This window comes from Eptatretus burgeri, chromosome 3 (genome assembly GCF_056783735.1).
Source record: "Eptatretus burgeri isolate ZD-2024b chromosome 3, Ebu_testis_v1, whole genome shotgun sequence".
In the NCBI taxonomy this organism is placed as follows: domain Eukaryota; kingdom Metazoa; phylum Chordata; class Myxini; order Myxiniformes; family Myxinidae; genus Eptatretus; species Eptatretus burgeri.
In genome coordinates this window covers 37,713,065-37,730,509 of record NC_140963.1, presented here as the reverse complement: position 1 = coordinate 37,730,509, position 17,445 = coordinate 37,713,065, and the positions used below count along the sequence as shown (strand labels likewise).

The 17,445-nt window shown below is 39.5% G+C and overlaps 1 protein-coding gene across 2 annotated transcripts in view; it reads left to right on the top strand.

The window, feature by feature from the left end:
- Positions 1 to 17,445, top strand: part of LOC147029704 (unconventional myosin-Ib-like) — a 166,318-nt gene that overhangs the window by 34,166 nt on the left and 114,707 nt on the right. For both annotated transcript variants that reach the window (XM_085872950.1, XM_085872951.1), the window contains exons 5-10: positions 1,644 to 1,748; positions 1,887 to 1,933; positions 6,064 to 6,127; positions 9,396 to 9,494; positions 11,768 to 11,874; positions 15,796 to 15,931. In XM_085872950.1, coding sequence (XP_085729076.1) covers positions 1,644 to 1,748; positions 1,887 to 1,933; positions 6,064 to 6,127; positions 9,396 to 9,494; positions 11,768 to 11,874; positions 15,796 to 15,931 — 558 coding nt within the window. The remainder of the gene's footprint in view (positions 1 to 1,643; positions 1,749 to 1,886; positions 1,934 to 6,063; positions 6,128 to 9,395; positions 9,495 to 11,767; positions 11,875 to 15,795; positions 15,932 to 17,445) is intronic.

The following is a 17,445-nucleotide window of genomic DNA, read 5'->3' as shown; positions in this document are numbered from 1 at the left end:
CCCTCTTTAAAACTGGTGGTTTCAAAGATGGCTTCTGATTAAAATAACAACAAAACATTTATGTAAAATAAAATAAATATATTAAATATTTTAAATAGCTCAAAAAATATATTTTAAATATTAATGTTTGTTATATTTTAAAATCATTACATACTTGATGTATAATTTCAAATAATTATTCATAATAAAATGTACATTTTAAACAAATATATATATATATATATATATATATATATATATATATATATATATATATATATATATATATATATATATATATATATATATATGTTAGAATAAGGTGCTTCCAACCAAAAGTAAAAAAAACTAGATCGACTCCGCTAATTTGAGCAAAAACACTGAGAGCAGACCCGGTCTCAGGTAACGTTTCGCCGGCTGCGAAGCCAGCGAAACGTTGCCTGAGACCGGGTCTGCTCTCAGTGTTTTTGCTCAAATTAGCGGAGTCGATCTAGTTTTTTAACTTTTTGTTGGAAGCGCCGCCGCCTTCTTTAAAATGTGGAATTTATTTTATCTTGTTACAGTTTGACAAAAGATCATTTTAAAAGGAATTCACTGATGGATGATCATCACATGAATGATAGTTTGTGTCTCACAAAGATTGATTTCTCAACCATTCTTGAATTAAATTCTGTTATTTTGGACTTCTTGAACCAGAATTCAGTGATTAAAATGAGAGCTAAGCGTTTTAAGCAAGTGTATTTTGTTGATGATTAAAGAAAAATTTGATGTTTGTCATAAATCTTGCTTATACTGCTCAGACTAAATGTACCTGAACAGCCAATAAGCTGTCTCAGCTGTTGTCTGTTCATGGAATGTTTCTGATAAAGGACAGCTAGTGAGGCTATATCTTTTTGGAATTTATTTTGGGGCAATCTGTTGATGAGAATGGGAATGTATATTAGTCAATGTAAAATTAATCGATGTAAAATAAATGGATATGTACATTAATCAATGTAAAACAACCGAGGGGGCAATCTGTTGAAAACATACACTCGAGCAAGGTGTAATTTAGACTCCCCTCGGGAATTTCTCCTCCCCATGTGTTCCATACTCTTTCCCTCAACGTCCTTCACGAACATCACCTCAAAATCATCCTTCCCTTCTTTCCCTTCTCAACATACTTTCGCTATTTCCCTCTGTCCATCTCCCCCTTTCCATTCCTTGTACTCTCCACCTCCATCCCTCATTTTCTCTACCCTTCACCATCCATCCTTCTTTCCCCCTCGCCGTCCCTCTTTCTCTTCCTCTTGCCACCCCTCCTCTCCGCCTTGCTGTCCCTCCTTCTCTCCCCTCACCATCCCTACTCTCCCCCTCGCCATCCCTCCTTCTCTCCCCCTTCTCCCTCTTGCCCCCAACCCTCTCTTCACCCCTCCCTGTCCCACTCCCCACTCCCACCCTCTCCCACTCCCACCCTCTGATTGGATGAGCTTCAGATGCTGCTGAGGTTGTGAACCCACCATTCAGAGATGTTCTTGGTTCAAAGGGTCATCATGTTTCAGTAACTCACCTTTCCCATTAATCACCCACCTTATACTTGTCTAAAAAGTTTGTATTTATTTTTTTAATGCACGTGCACTCGACGTCACACTTATTTGGATGTTTTTTTTTTTTAACCTTTTTAGAGGCCAGCAAGCTGATCATGTCTTATATTGCTGCCGTCTGTGGAAAAGGTCATGAGGTGAACAAGGTGAAAGAACAGTTACTGCAATCAAACCCTGTACTGGAAGGTAGGGTGCGACCCATTATAACAGATTATTGTTCGTTATGCTGATCCGTACACAAACTTGATTTTATTCTCACTCCCCGATCCCTCGTCCCAAAATGCGGATGGACTTTGTGCGATAATATTTCCTCCTTTTTTGCAGCTTTTGGGAATGCAAAAACTGTGAGGAATGACAACTCTTCACGTTTTGTAAGTCTGATGCTTCATATTTATAATTAACAATTACTCTGTCAGGTGTCCAACAAGTTCGAGGAACGAGATACTGGCAAAAGTCCAGTAAATAAATAAGGTGAAATAAGACAATTTTCCAGGTGAGTTTGTGTTTATATAAACATTGTAGAAATGTAAGCACAGAAATTAACATTCCTTTATCTGTAAAGTTTTGAGTTTATTGAGCCTGTCCCAGCCCCATATTGATGTATGGAAAAGCTAAAAGTGGGTAACGTGGATGGAAGATGTAAAAAATAAAATGGAAATAAAAGAGATGGAGAATGATACGATGGATGGATGGATTTGCTCTGAAATAAAGAATTTGGAGCTCAGAAATCAGAGATTAAAAAGAAGTTAGGAAGAGAAGACGTGGTTGGTGTGGTCGTGTGCAAGGGAAGTCAGAAGATGAAGCTGTAAAGAGAGCAACAAAGCTTGTGGTGGTAGAAGGAGGAAACCCGGGATGACGTCCTAAAAAGGCATGGATTGTATCTGTCAGTAAATATATGGAATGTTTGGGTTTTCACGAAACTGACACAATGGATAGATCTGGATGGAGGAATGCCATCACGTGACCAAACCTTTGAAAAAAAACACAGGGAAAATGGTCATAAAACGTTTAGGTCCAGGTAATCTCAGGGAAGGAATTGATTCTTGTGATTATCCGTGACATGAATCTTCACGGATGTCTGTCGACGTCATGCTTGTCTGAGTGCAGCCATGACAACGAGATTATTGTGTGATGTTTTGAGGTTTACTTTACCTGTGTTTCTGTTCGTAAGTAAAGTAAGAGAAAACTCACCCTTACAATGTACAAAAAAAAACAAACAAACAAGTTTGATCAAGTTCATTTTCATTCTTATGAATTACCTTCTTGTATAAAATGTGTTTGTTGGTTAAATGATGTTGATTCCAAAACTAATCTTTCAGAAATAACATTCCCATTTCATCTACTAAACGAAGGTTTTCCATACATTTTCATTCTCTCCATACATTCCCATTCTCTCCATACATTCCCATTCTCTCCATACATTCCCATTCTCTCCATACATTCCTCTTCTCTCCATACATTCCCATTCTCTCCATACATTCCCATTCTCTCCATACATTCCCATTCTCTTCATACATTCCCCTTCTCTCCATACATTCCCCTTCTCTCCATACATTCCCATTCTCTCCATACATTCCCCTTCTCTCTATACATTCCCCTTCTCTTCATACATTCCCATTCTCTCCATACATTCCCATTCTCTCCATACATTCCCATTCTCTCCATACATTCCCATTCTCTCCATACATTCCCATTCTCTCCATACATTCCCATTCTCTCCATACATTCCCATTCTCTCCATACATTTTCATTCTCTCCATACATTCCCATTCTCTCCATACATTCCCATTCTCTCCATACATTCCCATTCTCTCCATACATTCCCATTCTCTCCATACATTCCCCTTCTCTCCATACATTCCCCTTCTCTCCATACATTCCCCTTCTCTCCATACATTCCCCTTCTCTCCATACATTCCCCTTCTCTCCATACATTCCCCTTCTCTCCATACATTCCCCTTCTCTCCATACACTCCCATTCTCTCCATACATTCCCATTCTCTCCATACATTCCCCTTCTCTCCATACACTCCCATTCTCTCCATACACTCCCTTTCTCTTCATACATTCCCATTCTCTCCATACATTCCCCTTCTCTCCATACATTCCCCTTCTCTCTCCTTCCTTCTGCCTTTTCCCCACGCATTCTTTTTTTTTACACCTAACCTCCCTACCCCACTTCCAATTCCTTTTCTCAATCTTATTTATTTTCACACCCCCCTCCCCACCCACTCAATCTTACCCCTTTCTTCGCTTCCTGGCTCTTGTGATGCCTTGTAAGTACGGTTGTGTCTCAAGGTTTGCTAAATTTGAGACCAAATTCATATTTAGATTCCATGAGCATTCAGATTATTTTTAGTTTTGTTAAATTTGGAATTTCTTACGACAACAGATGCCACTGGGCTTCAGATATTAGGAACTCGTCCCTGGGAAGCTGAGCATTTTCAAAAGAGTTCACATCATGTTTACATGGAGACACCAACCATTTCAAGCCAGAGGTTCTCAAAAGTTGGAAAGAAAAACATTGCAACCCATTGCGAGTGCTATATTTATTTGTTTGGATCTTGTGGATCTGTGCCATTTTCACGGCTTTCGGATGCTTAATGCAGCCTTGATGTACGTCATTGTCACGGTTTCTAATAAAGACCAAAACCATTATGTCTGAAAACATTTGGGTTTCTGTGAGAAAAGTAAAATTACCATATTTGTACAATTTGTGTTTTCTACGCATCTTTTATTATTGCGAACTGCCATGTCAAATATCTGCTTAATGTTAAAGGTCCAATTTAATATGTCTCATGCACGTCTCAGCCCACTCCGTAACCTGGGTGCATCATTGTGTTTTTAATATGTCTTGACACCAATCACGCTTACTGTTAATACCATATTTGCATATAGCAGCTTGGCTGCCAGGTAGATATCATTTTGTTCGGTGCAGCTGTGCTGCTGTTGCTGTGCCCCAAAGGGTCACTCACTACTCGGTATTATATAAGGGGTTTGGAAATGTTATTGGCCAAATGTACAAACAGAATATGCGTCTTGGAGATGAATCTTGTCCGTAGAATGTTTCAACACTGTAGAAACATTTCATTGTACCTTGGAATGTAAGCTTTTGTTTTTGAGAAAAAAAAAAAAAAATATATATATCGTGTATAAAACCAACTTTGCTTACTTTCCAACCCTTTCCTCAACAAGATGGCCTTGAGGATCACTTGGGTTTTTTTTTTCTTTAGTGCTGGTATTACAGATACTTTTAGTCTGGTGTTGGCTTTGCGGTAAAGGTGGCTGGCTTGGGACCTAAGGGTCCTGAGTTCGAGCACCTGTTGGCTGTTGAATTAACACCAGGTGGGTTGACTCAGCTTGTCATCCTTCCGAAGTCGGTGAAATGAGTACCATTGTACTGGGGTAGTAACCTGCGTCGGAGTGGCGACCCGTCCAGGATTGTACTCCTTACCAATGAAACTGCCTCGGCAGCCCAATGCACCTTTACGGTGCGAAAGTAATGGTATTATATAAAAGATTATTATAGATACCTGGGGCTGACAGGATGGCTTCGAGGTACACACACTCACCTCTAAGCTCCGAGTCTGGGTTCAGATCTCGGCTCAGCTATAAACCGTCATCCCGGTGTTTCACAGGCAGGGTGATTCATCAATGTGTGTGTGCCATCCCTTGGATTGCCGTTAGTTGGTGGACTGTCGGCATTGGTTGGTGGTGGTTAAATGTCCCATGGTGTCCTTTGTGAAGTGCAGGTGAGCTATTATAGCCACTATTTCCAAATTCCTAATTCCTGCCCTTACTACTGCTGGAAAGGCAATAGCAAACCATCCAGTATAACCCTTGTCAAGAAACTGCTTTGGCAGCACCAACGCTCTGCAACAGATTATGGTACACCAGAATCATCAGAATTACAGACATGTAAGGTTACTGACCAAGGGTCACATACCCTTGTATAGCCACATATACATTGTAAGTGGCAATGGGCCACTCCATCCTATTATCACCACATAGGCCTAAACTTTCTGGGTGTGCAGATCGTGCATGCACTCTAATGGGCATAGTAAGTATATTTGTGTCTATTAAATATGTGTTTGTTGGATGTCTGTGCCATTGTTGTGCTTTTCACTTAATTATTTTTAAAATAAATGTTTCTTAATTCTTCATTTCATTAGTTGCACTTGAACTATCTGGTTTTATACTGGACGATTGTGAGTATCTCTTTTGTTGAACTGATTGAACTCCCCTCGTAGTTCCATGGTGAATCACCTTGATATATGAATTGGACACTTTCCTCAAGGGTTACTTTAATTATAGTTTTCACGATATGATTGTTTGCATTTCTTAAAGAAACAAAAACATTTCCTTGAATAACGATGTAGTTTGTACGGCCCTGAATCCTCCGTGTAATGCGAGTCGTGTAATGTGAGTCGTCTGAAATCTTCAGTCTTTGTAGAAACAGCTTATTGATCTGTGGATTTAATTTCCTTTTCTGGCCTTGTAGGGAAAATACATGGATATTGAGTTTGACTTCAAGGGCGATCCACTGGGAGGCGTCATCACAAACTGTACGTATGTACAATTGGGGCACCAAGCCCAATATCCACTGGAGCTTGCACAAGTTGTTCATACATAAAACAGCTCTTTATTTACAGTTACATAGAGAGGCAAGTCAACAAGTGATCCACTGAATTTTACTACTCACAAACACTGACACATTCACATTATTAGAATGGCACTCGGTAAAGTGCAGACCTCCGCTAGGCTGAACAGTTTACGTTTTGTGTGCCACTGTTGGCCGGATCTCCATCTGGATCTTAACCAGAATCGAATCCGTTTGTATTCTGTCACTTAACCAACTCGTCAACGAAGATTTTTCATAATCAGTCCACAACTTTTTGAAATACCGTGCGATTATATACTGTTTTGGCCCTCTCTCTCAATTGTGAAGAATTACTTTAAAATTCTCGTGTCTGGGTCCAGATGCGGATCTTCACCAAAATCGAATTGATTCATCCTTGTCACACACCTAAGCTGTCCGCAAAGATGAGTCCAAATGAATCCATAACTTTTTAAAAGATATCCTGCTCACAGACAAACAAACAGACAGACAGACAGTGGTGAAAACATAACCTCTATCCTCCTTTGGTGGTGGAGATAATAGACATCTTGCCTTTGATTTTTGACTTGCCATTGTATTATCATCACTTAACTTTCTCGTTTCTTCACCACGACGACAACTACTACTTATACAATAGCCCTTGACTCCATTTACTTATTTAAGAGCCCCAATTATTCTCACCTTCTTATGCGGTCGGTTCAGGAACAAGTCTTTCATGACATGTCTGACCAAACCTGACATTCAATTTCAGCTGGCAGGAATGTGTGATTTGTTCAGGGTGCAAACATACCTCACCTGCTCTTTGCAAAAGACACCATGGGATCTTTAACATCCACAAACTACCCTTACTGGTAGGCAGATCCTCCGGCTCAATGGCCTTTCAATCGACGGTGCCCACAATGATTTATCACTCTGCATGCACCATACCAGGGTGACGGTTTATAGCTGGGCCGGGATTCAAACCCAGGCTGGCTCGACAGCTCAGAAGCAAGTACACATACCACTAAGTTATCCGGCCCAGCCCTTCATAATTTCTTTACTGAAGCTATACATTTTGTCTTTAAGTAAAAACTCTCAAATGTACAGTAGCCTGCAAAAGTATTCACCCCCATTCCAACAATGCCACATTGAGATGAATTAAGAATTCTGAAGGAACAATTTCTCCAAATTAACTTTTTTATTCATAACTGAAGATATCAAACTAAACGCTGTTATAGTTGAAGGAGGTTGCATGTCAGGAATATCTGCAAAAAACATGTACAAATCAAAATTCACTGGTTGAAAAAGTATTCAGCCCCTTCGGTCAGTTCTTGCTGGAAACACCTGTTGCAGCAATGACTGCTACAAATGTATTTGGGTCGGTTTCTGCCAACGTTGAACAGTGAGTTGGTAAAATATTTGCCCATTCTTCATGTGGAAATTGCTCTTTGTTCTGCCAAGTTTGATGGGGGATTGTCGATGGACTGCAATCTTCAAGTCTCGCCATCAGTGTTCGATTGGGTTCAAGTCAGGACTTTGACTGGACCACTCAAGAACATTTATTTTCTTTTTATTCAGCCACTCCAGTGTGGGTTTAGCTTTGTGCTTCAGATCATTGTCCTGCTGAAATGTGAATCTCCTCCACAGTTTCAGATTCATGGCTGACTGAAACAGGTTTTCATCAGGGATTCTCCTGTACTTTGCACAGTCCATTGTCCCTTCACTCCTGACAAGCTTGCCAGTCAGTCCCAGATGATGAAAAGCAGCCCCGTAACATGATGCTGCCACCACTCTGCTCAACAGTAGGGATGGTGTTCTTTGGGTGATGTGCAGTGCTAATCTTGTGCCAGATGTAAGGTTTTGAATTTAGACCAAAAAGTTCAATTATCGTCTCGTATGACCACAAAACATTTTTCCACAGGCCTGCAGTATCATTAAGATGCTTTTTCACAAACTCCATACGAAATTTTAGATGTGTCTTTTTTCAGTAATGGCTTCTTTCATGCCACCTATCCATCGAGGCTTTGTGAAGGGAATGGGATATTGTTGATTGATGAACACTAACCAAAATCTCGGACATAGAGTCTTGCAGATCTTCCAAAGTCGTCGTTGGATTTACAGTAACATCTCGAACCAGTTTCCTGCTTGCCTGGCTGCTGAGTTTGAATGGGTGACCTGATCTGGGTCGAGTCTGGTTGGTATGATACGTCTTCCACTTCTTAATGACGGATTTCACCGAACTCAAAGGGATAATGAGTGACTTTGAAATCTTCTTATAACCCTCTCCTGAATGTGCTTCTCCACCACTTTATGTTTGACTTCTTTGGAAAGCTCATTGGTCTTCATGTTTGCCTTGTTGGCTGGCCCAGTGAGTTGCACCTTAAAACTCCTTATATAATTTGGGGAGCTTAATATTTAAGTTCAACCACTGATTACATGGAGGTGAAACCTATTACATTTATTTTGTAATCTTTAAAACAAATATTTTTCTCCTGAAGTGATTTAGGGTTAATTAGGAAAAGGGGTTGAATGCTTGTACAACTGAGAATCATCTGATTTTTTTTTTGTTCATCGAACTTATTCACATTTTAATCTGCATTTTTTTTATGCTTTATCACTTTGGAGTAGTCTGTGATGACTCTATGTATTAAGTTTGATTTGAAAGCATCATGAAATGAGCACAGGTGGAACAAAATGTGAAAACTTTGGAGCGGGGGTGAATACTTTTGCAGGCCACTGTAGGTGATGATGCTTTTGCCAATGTATGTCAGAAGTTCAGAGTAATGTTCCCAAATTCATCTTCAAAGGTGATGTTATCCAATTGTCTTATCTATAATCAGGAACATTTATAGGAATCTGCTCTTGGGCACATTCCAAGCCTTTTTGGAAGATGTTGTAAAATCAGAGAAATATTCAGAAATAACAAGTTGATTGATGGATAAAATGGTTCTCAACACATTTTGCAAAGTTTTTTTTTTTTGACAGAGCTTCATTAAAAAAGAAAAGTAGTTGTACACGATCTGTCCAAATATTTCTTAACAATGTCGATGGAAGTGTGCCCAGCCTGTTTTCAAACGATTGCCAATGTTGTCGCTGATAATGCCAATTTTTACATGTTGGGAGTTCTTTCTAAAAGTGATGTTAAATTGACAGGGGCATGATTGCTTTAAAGTCTAGGCTTACTCATGCATTCTCTCTCTCTCTCACCCTGCAATGATCCCTGTGTTTATCTTCAGATCTGCTGGAAAAGTCTCGGGTGGTGAACCAGGCAAAAGGTGAAAGGAACTTTCACATCTTTTACCACTTGCTGGCTGGAGCTCCTGCAGGCCTTCTGGGTGTGTTTTCACAAGCTTAAAGGGACACATACCCACACAGGCCACCGTTTTCAAACTTCCACTGACCTAAGCTAGCGACACGACTCTTCATTGCTCGGAAAAGTTTATTTATTTTATTTCCATCATCAGTAGCCGAGAGGTTCAACAGATCACATGAGTCAAAGAGACCTTAATTTAACCTCTTCCCGAGGGAAAATAACTGCTTACAGGCCGAGTGAGTGTCCGTATTGTAACAAAGTAATATTTCCCTTTGTTTGAAAGGGCACTTATTTTCATTAGTGATTGATATTATTGTTTACAAACCTGGTGTTGGCTTAGTGGTTAGAGTGGCGGCTTGGGATCCCAGGGTCCTGAGTTCAAGCCCCGTTGGCTGCTGAATTAACACCAGGGGGTTGACTCAGCTTGTCATCCATCTGAGGTCGGCGAAGTGAGTACCAGTGTACTGGTCCTGGTGTATGCCCCAGTTAGAATAGGTATACCATATCCCTGTGTGTCGTAAGAGGCGACCAGGGTTGGCGTCAGGAAGGGCATCCGGCCATAAAACATTGCCTCAAGAAAAAGCCCAACCCCTGCACAGCGGGGAAAAATGGCTGTAAAAACGGTCATTTTATATTATTGATATTATTGTTTACAAATCACTTTCCACTGGTGTTACTTGATAATTTTGCAGTGATCATGTACAAATGTGACGATTGCTTTCTTTTCTTTGCTTTGTATTAATTTTGTGCTGTCTTTCCCATGTCATTTCCTGTTCTCTTAATTATGTTTCGCTTTTAAATTTTTTTTTTTTTACGTTTTCTCTTCCTTGCCATTAATCACAACTTATTGGGTAGTCAATCTACCCTTATTAGTCAAGTCTACCCTTATTATCAGTATTTCCGTCGATATGTTTGTCTGTCTGTATGTATGTCTGTTCGGTCCAGTGCTCCGTTAATACAATGGCGAGTTCGATGAAACTTGGTTGGTAGGTTCACACCATGACCTAGTTGTGTGCAAATGAGAACCGTTGCTATGGACCCATCCGTTGCCTAGCAACGGACCTTTGAAATTTTCTAAAAAATCTCAAAAATTAATTTTTTTCGAAAATCAAAAATCGGGCCACGAGCGACTGTGGGCAGTACATTCAGCCATATTGTCAAAAATTTCCAGCCGGATCCTATGAAAAATGTCAGAGAAGATAGACTTTGAATGAACCCTGGTCGAAAACAATAAAAAAACGAAGTTCGGTATATCTCGGAGACTATGAGTCAGATATACATGAAACTGGTATGGTCGGTTCATGGTATGTCCTAGTTATGTGTGAGAAAGAACCGTTGCTATTGACGCTTTTGTTGGCTAGTAACGGCTGAAAAACGACTAAATTTGACTTGATCGACTACCCATGTCCGCCTACCGGCTTGTTCTGTGTGTGTGTGTGTTTGTAGTTTACACACTCCTGTTTATTGTTTTAGCGTTCAATGAGAATCCTCAAAGTTCTTCTCGGACAATTGCTGTATTGTACAATATTTCTTCATCATCATCATCATCATCATCATCATCATCATCATCATCATCTATAATTTGATAAATTGCATCCATATTGATTGCATGGGAGTAAAATTGATGAAAATCCCCTTTTTCTTTTCAAACTAGCGGATACATCCATCAATAGAACAACAATCTTCTTCTTCTTTCGGCTGCTCCCGTTCGGGGTTGCCACAGCGGATCATCCGTCTGATCCGCATAGTGATTTGGCACATTTTTTAAGCTGGATGCGCTTCCTGACGCAACCCTGGTCGCCTCTTACAACACAGGGATACACCAATAGAACAACAATACCAGCAACAATTCTGTGATCGAAAATGGAGCTGCTAGTGACGTCCACATAGTTGATGTACCTGTTACGGACAGGTGATGGGATGGTATGGGATGTGGTCGGATAGGAAGCCATAGAATAACAACAACAACAACAATAACAACAATCCCTTGACATCATGAACTTTGTATAATTTAAGAAGAAAAATAATCGATTTTTCAAATATGTGTTTAGAGGAAAATAATTTATTTCTGGTAGTTGATATTATTTGACATGAAGTAGTCTCATTTTGAGAAGGTTTTGGAGAAATTCTGGAATATCTGGGGCTCACCCCTGACATTTCACTCTTTTGTCTGCTGTGCAGTAAGCAGATATTTTTTTCGCATTGAACAATCAGCGAGAGTCTTTATTCTACACGCAGAAACTGAAGGTATACAATTACTGAGAGCAGGATACATTTGTCTTCTTTTATTTCCAGCTGAACTGAAACTTGTGAAAGACCCAAACAAGTATAACTTCTTGAACCACAAAAACTGCATTCACATTGAGGGCACCAATGACAAAGAAAACTTCAGTGCTGTTCAGGTTTGTTTTTGGGGTTTTTTGTTTTTTGTGCATAATTCAATTTCCTTTGTCAGCACAGTCGTTAGATGAGATATGAGGGTATGCGAGTGATGGAGATTGTTTGAAGTGGTGATGCAGAATGTGCTGCACGATGTGGAATCGGCGTGAAGGAGACAAAACAGGCTGGGTAAATAGTTACATGTGTTCTGAAGGAAGTTTATACATTTATTTCGGCTGCAGCCAAGCGAAGTGAGGTCGAGGTCGTTTATACCCGATACGTGGAAAAACACTGCAACCCATGCCTACAGAAAACAGACTTTTTGGAACGCAAGCCGCATTTTCCATCGAATCATGTAACTTTCGAAAAAAAATTATTTCTCCATCAGAATGAGAACCTGTGTTGAAAGTTCCCTGTGAATCACTCAAGCGGTTGCGGAGAAAACAAATTTAAAAGTGAATAAAGGTGAAAAAAGTGATTGGGGGGGGGTGGGGAGAGGGCCTCGTCCAACATTCCACAACATGGTTGTGGATGCCCATTACCAATTTAAATTATCCTCATGCTAGTCATCATGTACCATACCCGAGCCAGTGCATAGGTACTGCTGAAGCATTCTCATGGCAAGGAATACACTGGGAGGTTTTCCGTTGCCTTCACAGTGGGAATTGGGGCAGGAATTTGGAATTTAGCTATGCTATGATGACAACCTGTCTACTCTTTATGGAAGATGCTGAAGATTCTTTCACGTCCATCAGTGGCAGATGCTCGTAGACGGGTCGTCAGCTTTACGTCCCATCTGACGGACAGTGTGCTCACTGATTCAACACCCTCCATGTGAAGCACCAGAATGACAGTTATAGTCGGGTGGAGAATCATTCCCAGACTAGACAGCTCAGAGGCCAGTACACTACCTCTGACCAATTCCGTCAGATTAAATTATCATTATAAACAAATATTTCCATATATATATATATATATATATATATATATATATATATATATATATATATATATATATATATATATATATATATATATATACATATGCTGTGATCTTGAGGCTTCAGAGTGGACACCTTCAGTTTTTATTTCAACCTGTAAGATGACCTCCGAACTGTTGGTTATATTCCTCATACAACCCGCATCGGAATTACATGCAAATTATATGATTCATATCATGGTAATGTTAATTTATTGGGTTCTGCTTGAGCTTTATTGTAACTTGATGGCATGTTCAAATATTGTCCCTACTTTTGTTGTTTCACATCTTGTCACAAATGGCAAACCAGCCAGTATGTTCAATGCCATGGGGGTCCACCAGCCTACCAGTAATGACACCGTAACCTTAAGACTATCTGCACATGCTTGAATCACATTATATGTTGTATTGTAAGAAATACAATATCTTCACAATACTGTACATATCTACAATTCCATCTTTTAATGACAGCTTGATTATTATTATTATTATTATTATTATTTTTTCATTCATCTGAAAGTTTCTGAAACTACTTGGTTGACATCAAAACGACCATTCTTTTCATTATAATAATTAGTGCATTCAACTTTTGGGGTTTTGTTTTACTTGCAGGTGTCAATGAGGATTGATCAAGAAATCTCTGAACTCTCATTGAAGCAGGAAAATGAAGCAAGAGTAATTGTGCAATTTAATGGTTTTTAAACCTCCGCCTATTGTATAGGGGCTTATTGCTGTTGTAGGGTTTCTTTCTACAATTAGCACCCCCAATTTTTAATGGGACCACAGAGTTTCTTAGACCCCGAGGAGTACGAAATCACAATTTAGAAAATTATTTTTCTTCCTGCACTCTCGATTTCCGATATTTCCGAGCCGTATCTCATATCCGGCTGGGACTTTTGGAATGAAATTTTGCATCAATAATGTGAATAAAAAGTGTGCAGGGGTGACATTTTTTGACCTTGACCTAATTTGAATGTCGTGACCTGATTATAGACATTTTAACATTTTTTTGCCATAATTTGACCGAAGCTTATCTGATCATAACATCGCCCTCTCTAGATAGCCAAGTGCAAGGTGCATTTACTTTTAATTTACATCATACCGCTCTGGGTTAAAGATCAAGGTCTTATGCCCCTAAGTGTACGAAACCACCATTTAGGTTTTTCTCCCTTTTTTTCTGCCAATGTACAAGGACTTTCAGAATGAAATTTTGCACCAATAATGGGAATAAAGAGTATGTCGGGTTCACATAATTTCTTTGATGTTGACCTAATTTTAAGGTTATGACCCAATTATAGATATTTTAACATTTTCTCCATAACTTGACTAAGGTTTCGCCGATTGGAACCATATTGCCCGCAATAGATAGCCTTGAGCATGTCGCATTTACACATGATTTACTTTGTACCCCTCCCCCCAAAGTTGAAGGTCAAATGTCCATCTGAAAAAAAACAAATTTTTTGTTGTTGTTGTTGCTCAATTTTGCCAATGCGGAATCTCAAAGACCGTTTGGCCTTCCAAGATGTTCTTGCATCATAATAGGGTACCTGCATTGAAGTTGTGTATTTGATACTTTTTTTAACGTCCTTGATCTGTTTTATTTTATGTTTTTTGGATTGTGACCTAATTAACAAAAAACACCCTTTTTTATCATAACTTGAAAAGTTGCCCTCCAAATTTCATGATGTTGAGTTTTATGAATAGATTGAAGATGGGTTAGTTATCTTTATTACCAACATGTTATCTTTATTTACACTCTATCCATAAATGTTCACAGTCAAAGTCATATTTCCGTCCAAACAAAATAGGCCATCATTGAATCGTGGGCCAATGGTAAGTCACGGGCGATCGCCAAGGGTAAGCCGGAGAGGCTTATCATTGGAAATCACTTTGTGATCACAGATATCTAGTTGATTGTTTGATTTTTGTTTTAATAATTTTGTTTTGTTTTGTTTGTTTTCTCCAGCACTTTATATTGCACTAAAGTGTTGTGACGACAGAATCTACTAGATGCTTGAATTCAAATCTTCATGTTGTTTTTATACCTTTGACAAATGCTATATGGAGCTGAGTTCTTTACCGTAAAGGGCAGGCCTTGCAAGGGTAGAGGAGGGCAATGGGGTTGCCGCAGTGGTATAACTAATCTAAAATGTGAAGGAACATCATCGTTTTCACACATTTATTCGGCTAAACATCGATTTGTGTCCCGATATAATGTAAGACTCCACTCTCGTAACGTTGTGTGTTTGGGTGCATTGTTGATTAATTGCAACGGAATTTGATCCACAATGTGCCCCATGCCCAGCTTTCAGAATTTAGTGTTCCTTGAGGATTATCATCAAAAATGATGATTTGTTTATACAAGAAAACCTCCCTCCAAGTCTTCAAGGCATCTGTTCACTACCATCTCAGATCACCCCCCCCCCCAACCATCCAAAACCATTATCTTTTCTACACCTTCTAACCCCTTCCCAAACCCACCTCTTTCAAACTTTCCTGTTTTCTAGCCTGAAAATTTGCAGGTGTATCCATTTTGTCCACCACCTCCCCCCTCCCCCTTCCCCCCTGTGTCCTCCCTTAGCATTCATTCTTCCCTATATCCCTTATTTCTCCAACTCTCCCTCTATTTTGTCCCTTCACCCTGCTATTGGTATGTCCCCCCCCTCTCTCTTTCTACTGTTTCTTTTGTTCTGTTACGTCCTGATCCGTTCTATGTTCTAGCTCCTCCACGAGGCTTGACTTTGCATACAAATAAGAATAATAATTAATAAAAAAAATGGTCAAAGTTGTTGTAAAAGTATTGTGTAGGAAAACTAAACTTTTTCTTTCTTTTTTATTAAAATAACAGGCAGAGGAAGAACAGTTTTGACATTTTTGTTAATTGACTTTTAGTGTCAGTTTCCAATGAGGGCGATGGCGAATTAAAGCAATCATGCCCTGCATCTGTGGCCGTGTCACCTTCCAGCAAGCGATGGAGGTAATTGGTTTCGTGGAGAGCGAGATACGGGAAAGCATTGAGCTGGTGGCATGTGTGCTCAAACTTGGCAACGTGGAGCTGTCTAAAGTACAGGAACAAGAGAGCCAACAACAGAACTCAATGGGTCAGTCTGTTTACCTACACAGCATCATTGTACTGAAACTACAAGCAGTCAAAACAAATGAAATGGAGGGGAAGGATTTCCTAGAAATGAGGATTTACCTCGTTCATGAGTATCCATGTATCATCCATGTGGTTTTTTAATTTCATCGATAAATGGGAAACTCCACTCTTCGCTGCATCACTCTTCATCGTGATAATGAGCTGTCTATCCTAAATGCTTAAAGGTCCACAGAAATTTTTTTTTAATTTTTTTTTGATGTGATGATATTGATTTTAAAGTAATAAACAAAGAACTGAACATGCTTTTTAATTCGAATATTTTTTTGAGGTGTTACAGTTATAAAAGCCCAATCTGTCTGGTACCACCCCTAAAAATTCCAGAAAACCGCTATGGTCATTATGCCAACTGTGTGACGTCAGCACCAGTACGATTGTCTCAGCACGCTAAGGATAATGGCCGTACAACTCGCTTCAGACTCATCAGAAAGTGAATTTGAGAAATAATTTTCTGATCAATAATCCTCAGATTATGACGATGGTCAAAATTATGATGCAGAAGGTGCTGTCAGACCGTACATGCATGAACCCGAGGAGAAAATTGGGGATGAGGGCATGCATGAAATACCTGGCATTCACAACAATCGGGATGATGTGAAAGAAATATTCGGCAATGACAACTGGGAAAGTAGTAAATCATAGAGCTCGAACGTGGTAAATGTGGAGTTTAGTGGTATTTTGGTGTAACACTTCTCTCTAATTCTCATGGTAATGAGAACAGCACTCGGGAGCTGAACCGTTTATGTTTGGCATCACATTGATTGGTCGGGTCTACTGACCTGAACCAACATCGAATCTGCTTTTTCTTGTCATCAAACCAACTCCTCCACCAAGTTTGTCATAATCCATCCACAATTTTTTGATACATCATGCTACATGTCGTTTTGGCCCCACCTCTCAATCGTGAAGAATTGTATGTATTCAATACATTAATGATAAAAGCAAATTTCTTTATTTGAATTCCATCATTGCTATTCTATCAATGCTATTCTATCAATGCTTTTTCTACAGACACTTAATCTCATTTGCAAATGAAAGCAATTGAACATATTTAAAAACGATTACATCACTCCGAGCGATTAGTCTGATGACATCATCACAGGGATTCCGACTGCTGCCGGGTCTTATTGACGGTGCACGGTAACGCCTTTACTTTTTCAAATGTTGTTCGTAGTAACTGAAAAAAACCCCACAACGGGATAAATAGCATTCCAGGATTAAGGTATGAAATAGTTGGAGGAGGGTGTTTTCATTGAGTGTTTCGTAATATTTTAGGGGGTGTCTGAAGCATTACGGAGCATTACAGGGGGGTTGTGGTGTCAGATTTGTGCAAAAAATGTGTAATGTAATCTTTGGCCTATGGATTTCTGTGAAGTCAGTGATAGCATGATAGGGGAGCAGAAGACATGACGTATTCCGCTGTTTTGATGAAGGAATGCCCATTTGCTTTTATGAACG